Genomic DNA, 12903 nt, shown 5'->3' with positions numbered 1-12903 from the left:
GCATTGTTCTTTTTTTCCTTAAATTCTTTTATTGGTACATTTTAGGTATACAATACATTTACATTTATCATTGGGAACTTGTACCTTTACATGAAGTATCTTGGTTCTTATTTTTTCCTCATTCCCTGCCTTTGCTTCATCCCCTCCTCCCTTTCCTATTTATAAAGACTTTGTTTTTCTTTTTTTCCATTTCTCATAATTTTTCCTTTCCCTTCTTTCCTTTCCCCTACCCCTCCCACTTCCCCTACCCCTTTGGATCTTTTCTTCCTATTTTGGAAGAAATATTATCAATTGTTCATTTTATTCATTGGTACATTTTAGGTGTACAATATAATGGCATTCATCACTGGAAATTTACACCTTTACATAATCTCTCTTGGTTATTTTTCCCCAATCCCCTGCCCTCCTTTTAACCCCTCCATTCCTGCCTATTTACAAAGACTTTGTTTCCATTTATTCATTTTCTCATAGTAATTCCATTCCCTTCTTTCCTCTCCCATACCCCTACTTCCCCATCCCCTTTGCCCCTTTTCTTCCTATTTCACATTATTTATTATACCTTTTAGTCCTTATTTACACTTTCAGTTTCTCACACTAGAGAAACTATTTGGTATTTACACATGGGTGTCCTATTTATTTCACTTAAGATTTATCGCCTCACTGTGCATCCATTTAACTATAAATGTCTCTAATTTCTCATTTTTGATGGCTGAATAGTACTCTACTTTATAAAGAAACACATTTTCTTGATCCAGTCTCCAGTTGATGGGCATTTGGGCTGTTTCCAAGTTTTAGCTATTACAAATTGTGCTGCTATGAACACGGGTGCACGTATATCACTGTGGTATGATTCTTTCAATTCTTTTGGGAAGATCCCCAGCAGTGGAATAGCGGGGTCAAATGGGACTTCCAGTCCTAGTTCTTTGAGGTATCTCCATACTGATTTCCATAGCAGTTGCACCAGTCTACACTCCCACCAGCAGTGGAGCAGGGTTCCTCTTTCCCCACAGCCCTGCCATCATTTGTTATTGGTTGATTTCATGATAGCAACCATTCTGTCTGGAGTGAAGTGGAATCTCAGCATTGTTTTTATTTGCATCTCTCGAATGACCAGTGATGTTGAACATTTTTTCATGTATTTATTTGCTATTTCTACTTCTTTGTGTGAGAAATGTCTGTTCGTTTCAGATGCCCATTTTCAGATTGGGTCTTTAAATTTGGGAGGTCTTATCTTTTTAAGTTCTTTATAGATTTGAGATAGTAGACCTTTGTCTGAGGAACAGCAGGTGAAGATTTTTTCCCACATTGTGGGTTGTCTCTTCACACTGCTTGTGGTTTCTCTTGCTGTGCAGAAGCTTTTTAATAAGAAGAGATCCCATTTGTTGATTGTTTATGCTAGTTCACGGGCAACTGAGGTTTTGTTCATAAAATCTTTTCCTACACCGATGTCTTCAAGAGTTCTACCTAACCTCTGTTCCAGCCGATTCAGCGTTTCTATTTTAATATTTAGATCTTTAATCCATTTTGATTTTAGTTTAGTGCATGATGAGAGATATAGGTCTAGTTTTAATCTTTGACAAGTTGAAACCCAATTTTTCCAGCACCATTTATTAAAGAGGCTATCTTTCCTCTAGTGAGGGTGTTTGGCTCCTTTATTGAAGATGAGGTGGCTGAGTGTGTCTGGCATTGTTTCGACATCTTCTGATCTATTCCACTGGTCCTCAGGTCTGTTTCTTTGCCAGTACCATGCTGTTTTTATCACAATAGCTTTATAGTATAGTTTCAAGTTGGGGATTGTGATAACCCCTGCCATGTCACTATTACTTAAAATTGCTTCTGCTATTCTGGGTCTCTTCTTGTTCCAAATGAATTTTTGGATTGTTTTCTCAAGGTCCATGAAGTGTGCTGCTGGGATCTCAATTGGAATTGCATTAAATCTTTATAGCAGTTTTGGAAGTATGGCCATTTTCACTATGTTGATCTTTCCCACTCAGGAACAAAGGATGTCTTTCCATTTTCTGATACCATCTTCAATCTCTCTTTTCAGAGTGCTATAGTTTTCAGAGAAGAAGTCTTTGATTTCTTTCGTTAGGATGATTCCTAGGTATTTCAGTTTTTGGATGCTTATGTGAAAGAAATTGTTTGCCCTATTTCTGTCTCAGTGAGTCTGTTGTTCGTGTAGAGGAAAGCTATTGATTTTTGTGTGTTGACCTTGTATCCAGCTACTCTACTGAATTCGGTTATTAAGTCTAGAAGACTTTTGGTGGTGTTCTTGGAGTCTTCTATATAGAGTATCATGTCATCTGCAAATAATAACAATTTGACTTCTTCATTTCCTATCTTTATTCTTTTTCTTTCTCTTAATTCCCATGGCTAATGTTTCCAAAACTATATTGAACAAGAGTGGTGATAGTGGACATCCTTGTCTTGTTCCTGATTTTAGTGTGAAGGATTTCAGTTTTTGACCATTTAGTATGATATTGGCTGTTGGTTTTTCATAGATGGCATTTATAGATTGAGGTAGAGAGCATCTATTCCAATTTTTTGGAGGGTTTTTGTCATAAATGCATGTTGGATTTTGTCAAATGCTTTTTCTGCATTTGTGGAGATAATCATATGGTTTTTGTCCTTAGCTCTGTTGATATAATGTATTACATTGATTGTTTTGCATATGTTGAACCATCCCTGCATCCCTGGGATGAATCCCACCTGATCAGGGTGTATGATCTTCTTGATGATCTTCTGCATTCTGTTTGCCATTATCTTATTAAGGGTTTTTGCATCTATGTTCATTAGTGAGATTGGCCTATAGTTCTCTTTTTTGGTTGGGTCTTTCTCTGCTTTGGGGATCAAAGTGATGCTTGCTTCCAGGAATGAATTTTGGATGGAGTATTGCTTCCCTTTCAATTTCATTGAAGAGTTTAAACAGTAGTGGCAGCAGTTCCTCTCTAAATGTCTTGTAGAATTCAGCAGTGAAGCCATCAGGACCTGGGTTTTCTTGGTTGGTAAGTTTTTAATTATGTTTTCAATTTCATTGGTTGATATTGGGCTGTTTAGAATTTTTAGGTCTTCTTCGTTCAACTGTGGTAATTTATATGTATCTAGGAATCTGTCCATTTCTTCTGTGTTTTCCATCTTACTGGCGTATAGGTTCTGGAAGTAGGTATTGATGATCCTCTGTATTTCTGCTGGGTCTGTTGTAGTTTCACCCTTTTCATTCCTAATTGCATGGATTTGGGCCTTTTCTTTCTTTTTTCTGATAAGGTTGGCTAAGAGTTTGTTAATTTTGTTTATTCTTTCGAAGAACCAACTCTTGGCTTCATTGATTTTTTTGTGTCATTCTCTTAGTCTCCATTGAATTGATTTTTGTTCTCATCTTTATAATTTCATCCCTTGTGTGAGCTTTGAGTTTGTCCTGCTCTTCTTTTTCTTTTCTTTTTGGTACTGGAGCTCAAACTTGGGACCTTACACTTTCTAAAAATTTTATTTTATTTGGTTTTTTTTTGTTAAATTCTTTTATTGGTACATTTTAGGTATACAACACAATTACATTTCTCATTGGGAATTGTACCTTTACATAATGCATCTTGGTTCTTATTTTTTCCCCATTCCTAGCCCTCCCTCCATCCCCTCCACCCTTCCCCATTTACAAAGACTTTATTTCCATTTCTCATCATTTTTCCTTTCCCTTCTTTCCTTTCCCCTGCCCCTCCCACTACCCCTACCCCTTTGGACCTTTTCTTCCTATTTTGCATTATCGATTTGGACCTTGCACTTTCGAGGCAGGCGCCAGAACCACTGAGCTAAATCTCCAGCCCCCTGCTCTTCTTTTTCTAGAAGCTTGAGGTTCAGCATCAGGTTGTTAAATTGGGCTTGCTCTGCTTTCCTAATATGTGTATTCACTGCTATGAATTTCCCTTGTAAGACTGCTTTCATTGTGTCCCATACATTCTGATATGTTGTATTGTCATTGTCATTTAATTGAAGGAACTGTCTGATTTCTTCTTTAATTTCCTCTGTGACCCCTTGGTTATTCAGAAGTGTATTGTTCAATTTCCATGTGTCTATGAAGTTTTTGCTGTTTCTTTTGCTATGGATCTCCAATTTCATTGCACTATGGTCTGATAATATACAGGGGATAACTTCAATTCCTTTGCACTTACTTAAACATGTTCTATGAGTGAGTCTGTGGTCTGTTTTGGACAATGACCTGTGTGCAGCTGAGAAGAATGTGTATTCTGATTTTGTGGGGTGGAAGACTCTGTAAACATCTGTTAAGTTCATTTGTTCAAGAGTTTGATTGAGTGCCAGTATTTCATTACTTATTTTTTGTCTAGTTGATCTATCTATTTGTGATTGTGGGGTGTTGAGGTCTCCCACTACAATTGTATTAGTGCATATATGACTTTTCATGTCCGTTAGTATTTGTTTTATATAGTTGGGTGCACTAGTGTTTGGTGCATAGATATTTATGATTGTCATCTCTTCCTCTTGTATTGTTCCCTTTACAAGAATGTAGTGTCCTTCTTCATCTCTCTTAATCAGTGTTGGTTTGAAATCTACTTGATCTGCAAAGGGGATAGCTACTCCTGCTTTTTTTCAGGTTCCTGTCGCATGCAGTATTGTTTTCCACCCTTTAAGTTTCAGTCTATGAGTTTCCTTTTGAATTAATTGTGTTTCTTGTATGCAGCATATTGTTGGATTTTGCTTCTTGACCCATTCTGCCAGTCTATTTCTTTTGATTGATGAATTGAGACCATTAACATTGATGGTTATAACTGATACGTATTGAGTTGTCATTGTCATGACTTTTTCTTTTTGTTGGATTCTCCCCCTGTACATTTAATTTTTTGTTGTTCCCTATGGGTTCATTCTGCTTTGCTTCCTGGGGTTGTGATCCTCATTGTCTTTTCCTAGGATATTCTCTAAAATTTTTTGGAGTGCTGGTTTGGTATTCACGAAGTTCCTAAGGTGCTCTTTGTCATGAAAGTATCTTATTTCTCTATCAATTTTGAAAGATAGTTTTGCAGGGTACATCAGTCTGGGTTGGAGGCTGTGTTCCTTTAGGGCTTGGAATACGTTACTCCAAGCTCTTCTTGCCTCAAGGGTTTGCGTTGAGAAGTCTGCTGTGATTCCGTTGGGCTTTCCTTTGTATATGATTTGTTTCTTTTCTCTCACTGCTTGTAGAACTTTGTTCTTCTGTTGAGTTTCTAGAATCTTGACAATTATATGCCTATGTGTAGATTTTTTACAATCAAGGCTAGTTGGAGTCCTATATGCCTCAGTTATCCATATGTCAAGTTCTTTCCCCCTGCTTGGGAAGTTTTCTGCCATCACTTCTGTGAACTGTTTTTTTATGTCATCTGCACTCTCTCCTGTTTCTTCATTGACTCCAGTCAGTCTTATGTTATTCTTCTTTGCATCATCTAGCAACTGCTGGATTGATTTCTCATGGTCCCTTACTATTTTAAAGCAATTTTTCTTTTCCTGGTCACTAATTGCAATCTTATCTTCTATATCTGAAATTCTGTCCTCACATTGGCTCATTCTGCTGTGTAGACTTTCAGTGGAGGTTTTGATCTCCTGGAAGTCTGTTTGCATCTGTTTTATGGATTCCATTCATTTCCTATGTTGGGATTCCATCATGTTCCTGAGTTGCTCTCTAGATTTATTACTCATGTCTTGCACTATGAGCACACTCTGGTGTTATCTGAGAAATTATTTCTGATTTCATTTTTTCCAGATCCTCTTTTGTTGCCAGTTCCGGGAGTCCAGGTGGTTGAGTATCAGATTGTTCCATCTCGTTTCCCTTTGGGGTTGCTGTGGGTGATCTAGAAGTCTGGTTTTGAGACTTGTTTACATGTCTTCTCATTTTGACTGGGTGGGGTGCTCTTGGTACCCTTGTGGCTCACCTCCTCTAACCTGGGAGTGGTGGGATGGAGGCTCAGAAGCCCCTCCCTCTGGGCCGGGAACAGCAGGAAGGACAGGACGAAGCCCTCTGGAAGCCCCTGCCTCTGGGCTGGGAGTGGCAGGACAGATGGGGGCCCAGAAGGCCACTCCTTTGGGCCAGAGTGGAGGCCTGGAAGCCCCTTCCTCTGGGCCAGGAGTGGCGGGATGGGAGCATTTTTCTTATGTCCAAACTGTGTTACAGTGTTTTTCTTTTCTTTATTAGATGCAGTTTGTTTGTTTTCTGAGTCAGGGTCTCACTTTGTACTTCAGGCTAGCCCTGAACTCATTATGTAGCCCAGGCTGGCCTCAAACTCATGGTAATCCTCTTGCCTTAGCCTCCCATTTGCTGGGATTGCAAGCCTGAGCCACCATGCTTGCCTTAGATGCAGTTCATACTTAATTTATACTTTTTCTACTCATATTGTTCTTCAGCTTCTTTCTTTCTGAATAAAAAGATATCACTGTGCTTACTCACTCTTCAGTTAAAAAGATGCAGATTGGCATTGCATCACTTCTGCATCTTAGCCGTGTGACCTCAGTCTAATTACTGATCCTCTCATTTTGATTTGCTTTTCTGTAAAGTTGAATGTTAATATCACTTGTTTTACTAGATTTTGTGAGGCTGAAAAAAGATTCTACCCAAGTAAAAGACTTAGGCCACTACCAGCCATACTTTAAGTCTGGTACTTTTACTATTCTTGCCAGTTTATCTGTCCTGTGAAGGATTCCAGTGTCGGCAGTTTTTAGACAAATGTTACACCGGTGACCTCTCAGGTGGTAAGTGTGGAGGTTGATAGGAATTATTTTAAGTAGATAAAAAAGTTAAAGGAAAAAGATGCTCCTTGGTTCATATGAAGCTGCTGGTTATTTCTAACATACTATCAGCTTATTTTTCAGGATTCTTTATTTTCTTTTTTGCTTCTATTCTGCCACCATATCTTTCCTGGATAACCTTAAGATGTATGATAAAGAAGAGAGACAAATAAAAAAAATTTGAAAAAAGAACATTGGGAAACTATTTACTAGAATTGTGTCTTTTGTTGCTATTTATCATAGGACTTTTCCAGAATGGACATGGTAACATTTTATAATCAGTCTCATGTTTGGATTGATAAAGGTCTTTTAGTCACTTTAGTATTTGTGATTTTTTTTTATTCTTTACTGTTAGAATAAAAAATATTTTTTAAATTCTAGGTAGAACCCATTTTATATATAATATTCTAAATATGAGCCTGTCTTCATGCTTTAAATTATAGTAAATTTAAATGAGCAGATAAAAGTAGGAGAAATAGAAATGTAGTAAAGGGATAGGTGATATTGTTTACATTAGTGACTCTTACAGCTATCACTCACTTCCACGTGGGAGTTGGAGAGAATACAAAGAACAGCCATAGGAGAGATCATTGCCTTGCTTAACTGATCAGAAAACTTTATTTTTTATAAGTCTGTTTCCCTGGATTTAAACAATTGATTTACTCTTTTTAGACAGGAGAAAACAAAGGATGGAGTAGTCCAAAGACTGGGTTTCCTGAACCAACCAATAACAGTAAGTTCTCATTTTGTGTTACCTGCAGTTGGTATTCATCACTGGTACTGATTGAGATTGCTGTGTTACATATATATTTGTATCCTTAAAATGGGTAAGCTATTACATACTGAATACCATTTAATACATATATAGTTATGACATTTTCTCTTTTTTATTAAAATATTCTTTAAAATTAAAAAAGAAGTAATTATCTACAAATAATTAGCAATCAAATCAACTGTTTTCAGCTTTGATTTTTTTCAGTGTACACACAAGTATGCATGCATGCATGTGTGTATGTGGTACTGGGATTGAACCTATGGCTTTCATTGAGTATATCCCAAACACTTTAAAAATATTTATTTATTTATTTATTTGGAGACATATTTTGCTAAGTCTCTGAGTTGCTGAGATTAGGCTCAAACTTACTTTCTTGTCTCAGCCTCCCAGAGTGCTGGGATTATAGGTATGCACTACCATGCCGGGCACAAATTTTTATATAATTGTAATATTGATAAATATTATGTTATTTTCACCTAACATTGTCATAAGTATTTTTCACGTTTTGTAGGGTCATAAAAATTGTATTTTATTGAAGTCACTAAATAAATATGAAAAATGTAAATATAAAATTACTTCACACTCTTGCTCTACTTACAGTATTATCAGACGCTTAAAAATCAATGCCAAGTTATTCCCTTTTTTCAAATGTATGTGATTAACCTTTTGCATTAGTCAGATGGATGTTTTTCTTTAACAACTCCCCGAGCATAAAGCATCCATTTTCACTGAAGTGACCATTTTACTCTTAATCAGTCAAAGCATTTGGTCAGTTAAAATACTCAATCTTTATAACTTCTAACCTTCTTTCTCTTTCTTATCATCTCTGATGCTGAAAAAGGCTTAAATCTGCAAATTGGCAGTTGTTTTCTTGAGGTATTTATAATGAAATTAGTAACAGTTCTTATCAGAGCATGCTGATAAGAGTTGAGTTCTTGGGTAATCAAAACTAACCTCTTGAGAAGAATATTTCAGTGAGGTAATTGATTCTTGGGCCCTTTCTGGAGTAATTTAACATGCCTGTAAAGCCGTGGACTGTATGTGTAAGAGTGATAATGTGGTGGGTTCATTTAGCACAGAGCCCAAGGAAAAATGGAGTCATTTCAGCATTCTTCAGAGTTTGTATTTAATTCCTTTGATGTTTGAATATATTGGTTTATAATCACTTGGTAAGCAAATTAAACATTAAATTGATGGCAGTTTTATGTAAAGTACTTAGCACAGTGCTTGTTCTTAGTAAACTTGTAATGAATGTTTCTTTCTATGTCTCCTTTCCCCTTCTTTGATAAAAATGATAAAATTTCATATACATTTGCCAGAAATTTCGTTCTCATACTTCTTATGTGTACTTTTTTGCGTGCACATTGTGACCAAAGAATATTTAATTTATTCTTAGTTACACTTTGATACCAATCATTATTTTGAAGAATATGAACATTACATATTTGAATATAGAGGTGATATAGTAATTAATTTGACAATTTTAACATTAACTCACATTGTAGACAACTTGAAAGCTGTATATATTAAATTTTGGCCTTCAGCATTATGTGGTTGATTTTTTTTTTAACTTGCTAAGGGTGATTGGAATTGCTTTCCACGTATGGGAAGGGATATCACAAAGATACCAGTGAGTTTAAGTGACCAAAAATATGAGAATGCATAAACATTTGTTGTAAACATAAAGTTAAAAGTGATAAAGCTATTTGAAGCCAGTTTAAAACTTAAACTGTGAAGGCTTGTGAATTCCTCGGTGTATGATGGTACAAATTGAGAATTTGAAAGAAGGGGTTCCCTCGCTCGTTCCCAACTGTGAGGAGTGAGAAAGCTGACATGAAGGCTCTTCAGAGGAACCATTGGTGGTCCTGCCTCAGGATACATAGAGGATGAAGGCAGCCCAACTCTCAAAGAGTAGTGACAGTTTCATTACCCAAGGGCTGGTTCTCACCAGTGAAGCCCCAGATCCTCCTGCAGCCAGCTCAGAGCTGATTAAATGGATTAGGAAAAAGTTGGTTTCTGTTAGGAATTGACAACTGAGGTGATAAATCAATTATCTAAAAATAGAACTGGGATTTAGCTCAGTGGTTCTGCTGCCTGCCTCGCAAGCACAAGGACCCGAGTTTGATCTCTGGTACCAAAAAAAAAAAAAAAAAAAAATCTAACAATTAATTTAAATTCATGTATTATGGTAACATTTAGACAAGTTCTTTTGTACTTTCTTAGTCTCTTAAATTTGAAATTCTGCTGTTTCTGCCCTGTGAAGAATACCTATGTTAGCATTTTGCAGGCAGAGGTTAGAGCAGGGATCTCTAGAATGCCACCTGTCAGAGAAGACAAGAATTTGAAGTTGCCAGTGCTAGCTGCCTCACTGGCATATTGTCTGACCTTTAACCAGTTATTTTACATCTTTTTATTCAATGTGCTCTGTTATGCATACCAATTTATAATGTTGAGACTCTTTAATAATGCAACTACTGCATGGTTGAATAACATTAGAAAAGGTAACATGTTACTTTGTATCATCATAAAGTGACTCTTCATTTTTTTTTTTTTGGTCCTTGTAGTTTAAAATTGTAATCTTGAGGATCAAATTTCTAACCAGTGATTATTTAGGTAAATAATACAAAATTAATTTGAAAGCATAATGTAGAAAAACTAAAAGAAGGAAATGTAGAATTGGAAAGGGTGAAGAAGGGCATTTTATTTTATTTTATTTTGGTTTTTTGAGACAGGATTTCACTATGTAGCCCTGGCTGGCCTTGAACTATGTAGCCCAGGCTGGCTTCAAACTATCAGCAATCCTCCTGCCTCAGCCTCCCAAGTGCTGGAATTATAGGCATGCGCCACCATGCTTGGCTAAATAAGGGCATTTTAATCTAGAATAGCTAGCACCCAGCTATATGTAGACAAAAAATGTTTATGTATATGTGCATTTAATTTTTGAAGTGGAAGATTTTTTTTTTAAGATTACAGTAATAAATGCTAACAGTTATAACTAAAAAGTAGCTTAAATGGTTTTGCAAGTCATTGTGATTACACAGACTGGTTCCTCAATTTATTTTTTTGGCTTTATTGCCTGCAGCTTTAAAAATATGGACCTAATTTTCGTATGCTTTTCAGGCTTTCTTCATTACACTTAAATGCATCAGAAGGTAGACTATTCTATGTGTGTTTTTATCCTTCGAGTTATTGTCATAATTATGTTGAAGTACAAAAATACGTTCTGTAATGTGAAGTTTGTGTTAATTTAGCATAGGGCAATTTTATGCTTGGCACAGACATGAAAAGCTGGCTTTTTATAGAAGACTGGCTACAAGTTTTTTAAAAGATCATGCATTTTAAAGATCGACTGATGGCTCATGGAAAACTTTGTAAAATATTTAGATATAGTTCAATTGATATCTTTTGTATTCACATTCCATGTTTCTTATTAATACAGGGTTTTACTTAAAAGCAGGTTTATTGTTTCTTAGAGGTGGACTCTACCTTAATTCAAAATTGAACTAAATTCAAAAGTATTCCCTGGCATGTGCTGAATCTACCCACTGAAAGATTATTTGGAGGCTTTTTTTCACATAAATATTTTTGTATTAACCTTTTAAAAAGTTTTATTTAGTCCCTGTGAAATATGCTGGCTCTTCTAGGTTCATTAGAGTTGAAACCAGGCACTGAATGTACAGTGCTTAATGTAGTAGAAATGTGATAAAAATTTTGGTAAGTCCACTAAGATCCTGAAAGATCAATAAGAACTCTAACCTGTCCCCAAAAGTTTTGTCTTTGGATCATCTCTAATTGGCTTACAGTTCATAGAGGGTACAGTATGTTGACTGGCTCCCAGGCAGGGTGGCACATGGCAGAGGGGCATTGGAGGGGAGAAGCAGTTCATGAAAGGCAGAAGGTAGCAAAAGCAACAAGGGGCAACCACAGCTGTTTCTACCCCTTATATCTTATCCAGGTTACTTAGGGCGGGTAGCACTGACACCTTTAATCCTAGTGCCCTTGGTCCTAGCATTGCACCATGAATCAGTCCTAGCGTCATACACTCTAGATCCAGCCACTTCAGAAAAAGCCTCACCTATGATTGCATGAGGCTTTGGGGGGACATCTAGACACAGCCATAACAGGAGACTTCCCTGAATGAATTTCTTTTGGGGCTCCCATAGCAGAAACCATTTTTTAATGTGACAGTTAAAATACTTAGAGCCATTTAGATTTAAATATAAAGCTGAGTAATTTAACTTATCTATTTATTTAGACATAAATACTATGCGAAAAGAGTGTAGCTGATCTGTAAGTGATCTTATTTAGAAAGATTGGGGGGTTTTGTCGGGGAGCCCAGTACTGTCTCTGAGACAGGTGATAGAAGTGCTCTTCCTGCCATAAGTAAAAGAAGAAATATCCAGATATTCTAGGAAGGTACTCTTCTTTTAATTTGGTGGTAATGTTGGACCTACCTAAGAATGAGAAGCTGTAGCCATTTTTTTTTAAAGTCACTTTAGCAAGGATTCTCTTTTCTTTTTCTTTTTTTGGTACCAGGGATCGAACTCTGGTCCTTGCGCTTGCGCAGCAGGCGGCGAAACCACTGAGCTAAATCCCCGGCCCAAGGATTCTCTTTTCTTGCTGAGTCTAACAAGGTAGATGTAATGTTAGGCTTGTGAACAGTTGAGTCTGTCTTTAAAGGCTGATTCATTTAAAGGAAGATTTTGAAAATAGTCTTTAATTATATTAACACAGAAAATATTTTTCCTGAAATATTCTCAGAAAAAATTTAGTGAATATAAATTTTCATGATTTTTAAAACTTACTTCACTCATATTTTTATATACACAAAAAGATATCAAATTAGTGTTTTTTTAAAAAGGAAAATGTATGAGCAATTTAAGGACACATTTATTTATTGTATTATGAAAGTGTTTTTAAGGATAAGTGCAAAGGATGAAATCATAAAGGAAAAAGAGGGAGTTAACTAAGTAAAACTAAAGTTGGCTTCAGAGAACAGCATAAGAAAATGAAAAGAGAAGTGAGCATGGCAGCTTACACCAGGAGTCTCCGCACTGAGAGACTGAGACAGGAAGTTCGAACCCAGCCTGAGTGACTTAGCAACTAAGGGAGACCCTTCCTCAAAATTAAGAAAAGAAAAAGACAAATGCCAAGTAGAAAGCATAGGTCACAACATACATAGCAGCATTAATTTAGATATATACAAAGGACACAAACAGGTTAGTTAAAAAAAAAAGACAAACACTTTCATAGAAAAATGATCAAGGTTCTTAAGGAAACACTGAAAAAGTACAGACAATAAATAATGAAAAATTGCTCAGCAACAAAGAAAGTGCAGAGTAAAAATAAATGTTATGCAACTTCTA

General features: G+C 36.3%; 1 protein-coding gene across 14 annotated transcripts in view; it reads left to right on the top strand.

Annotated features, from left to right (window-relative positions):
- Stau2 (staufen double-stranded RNA binding protein 2) overlaps nt 1–12903 on the top strand; it is a 282856-nt gene that overhangs the window by 127625 nt on the left and 142328 nt on the right. For all 14 annotated transcript variants that reach the window (XM_087190484.1, XM_087190479.1, XM_087190488.1 and 11 more), the window contains one exon: nt 7435–7495. In XM_087190484.1, the coding sequence (XP_087046610.1) occupies nt 7435–7495 (61 nt within the window). The remainder of the gene's footprint in view (nt 1–7434; nt 7496–12903) is intronic.

This window comes from Heterocephalus glaber, unplaced genomic scaffold (genome assembly GCF_053883595.1).
Source record: "Heterocephalus glaber isolate CG9 unplaced genomic scaffold, H.glaber_assembly_v1.0 deba00001553, whole genome shotgun sequence".
Taxonomy (NCBI): domain Eukaryota; kingdom Metazoa; phylum Chordata; class Mammalia; order Rodentia; family Bathyergidae; genus Heterocephalus; species Heterocephalus glaber.
This window is presented reverse-complemented; position numbering and strand designations above follow the sequence as displayed.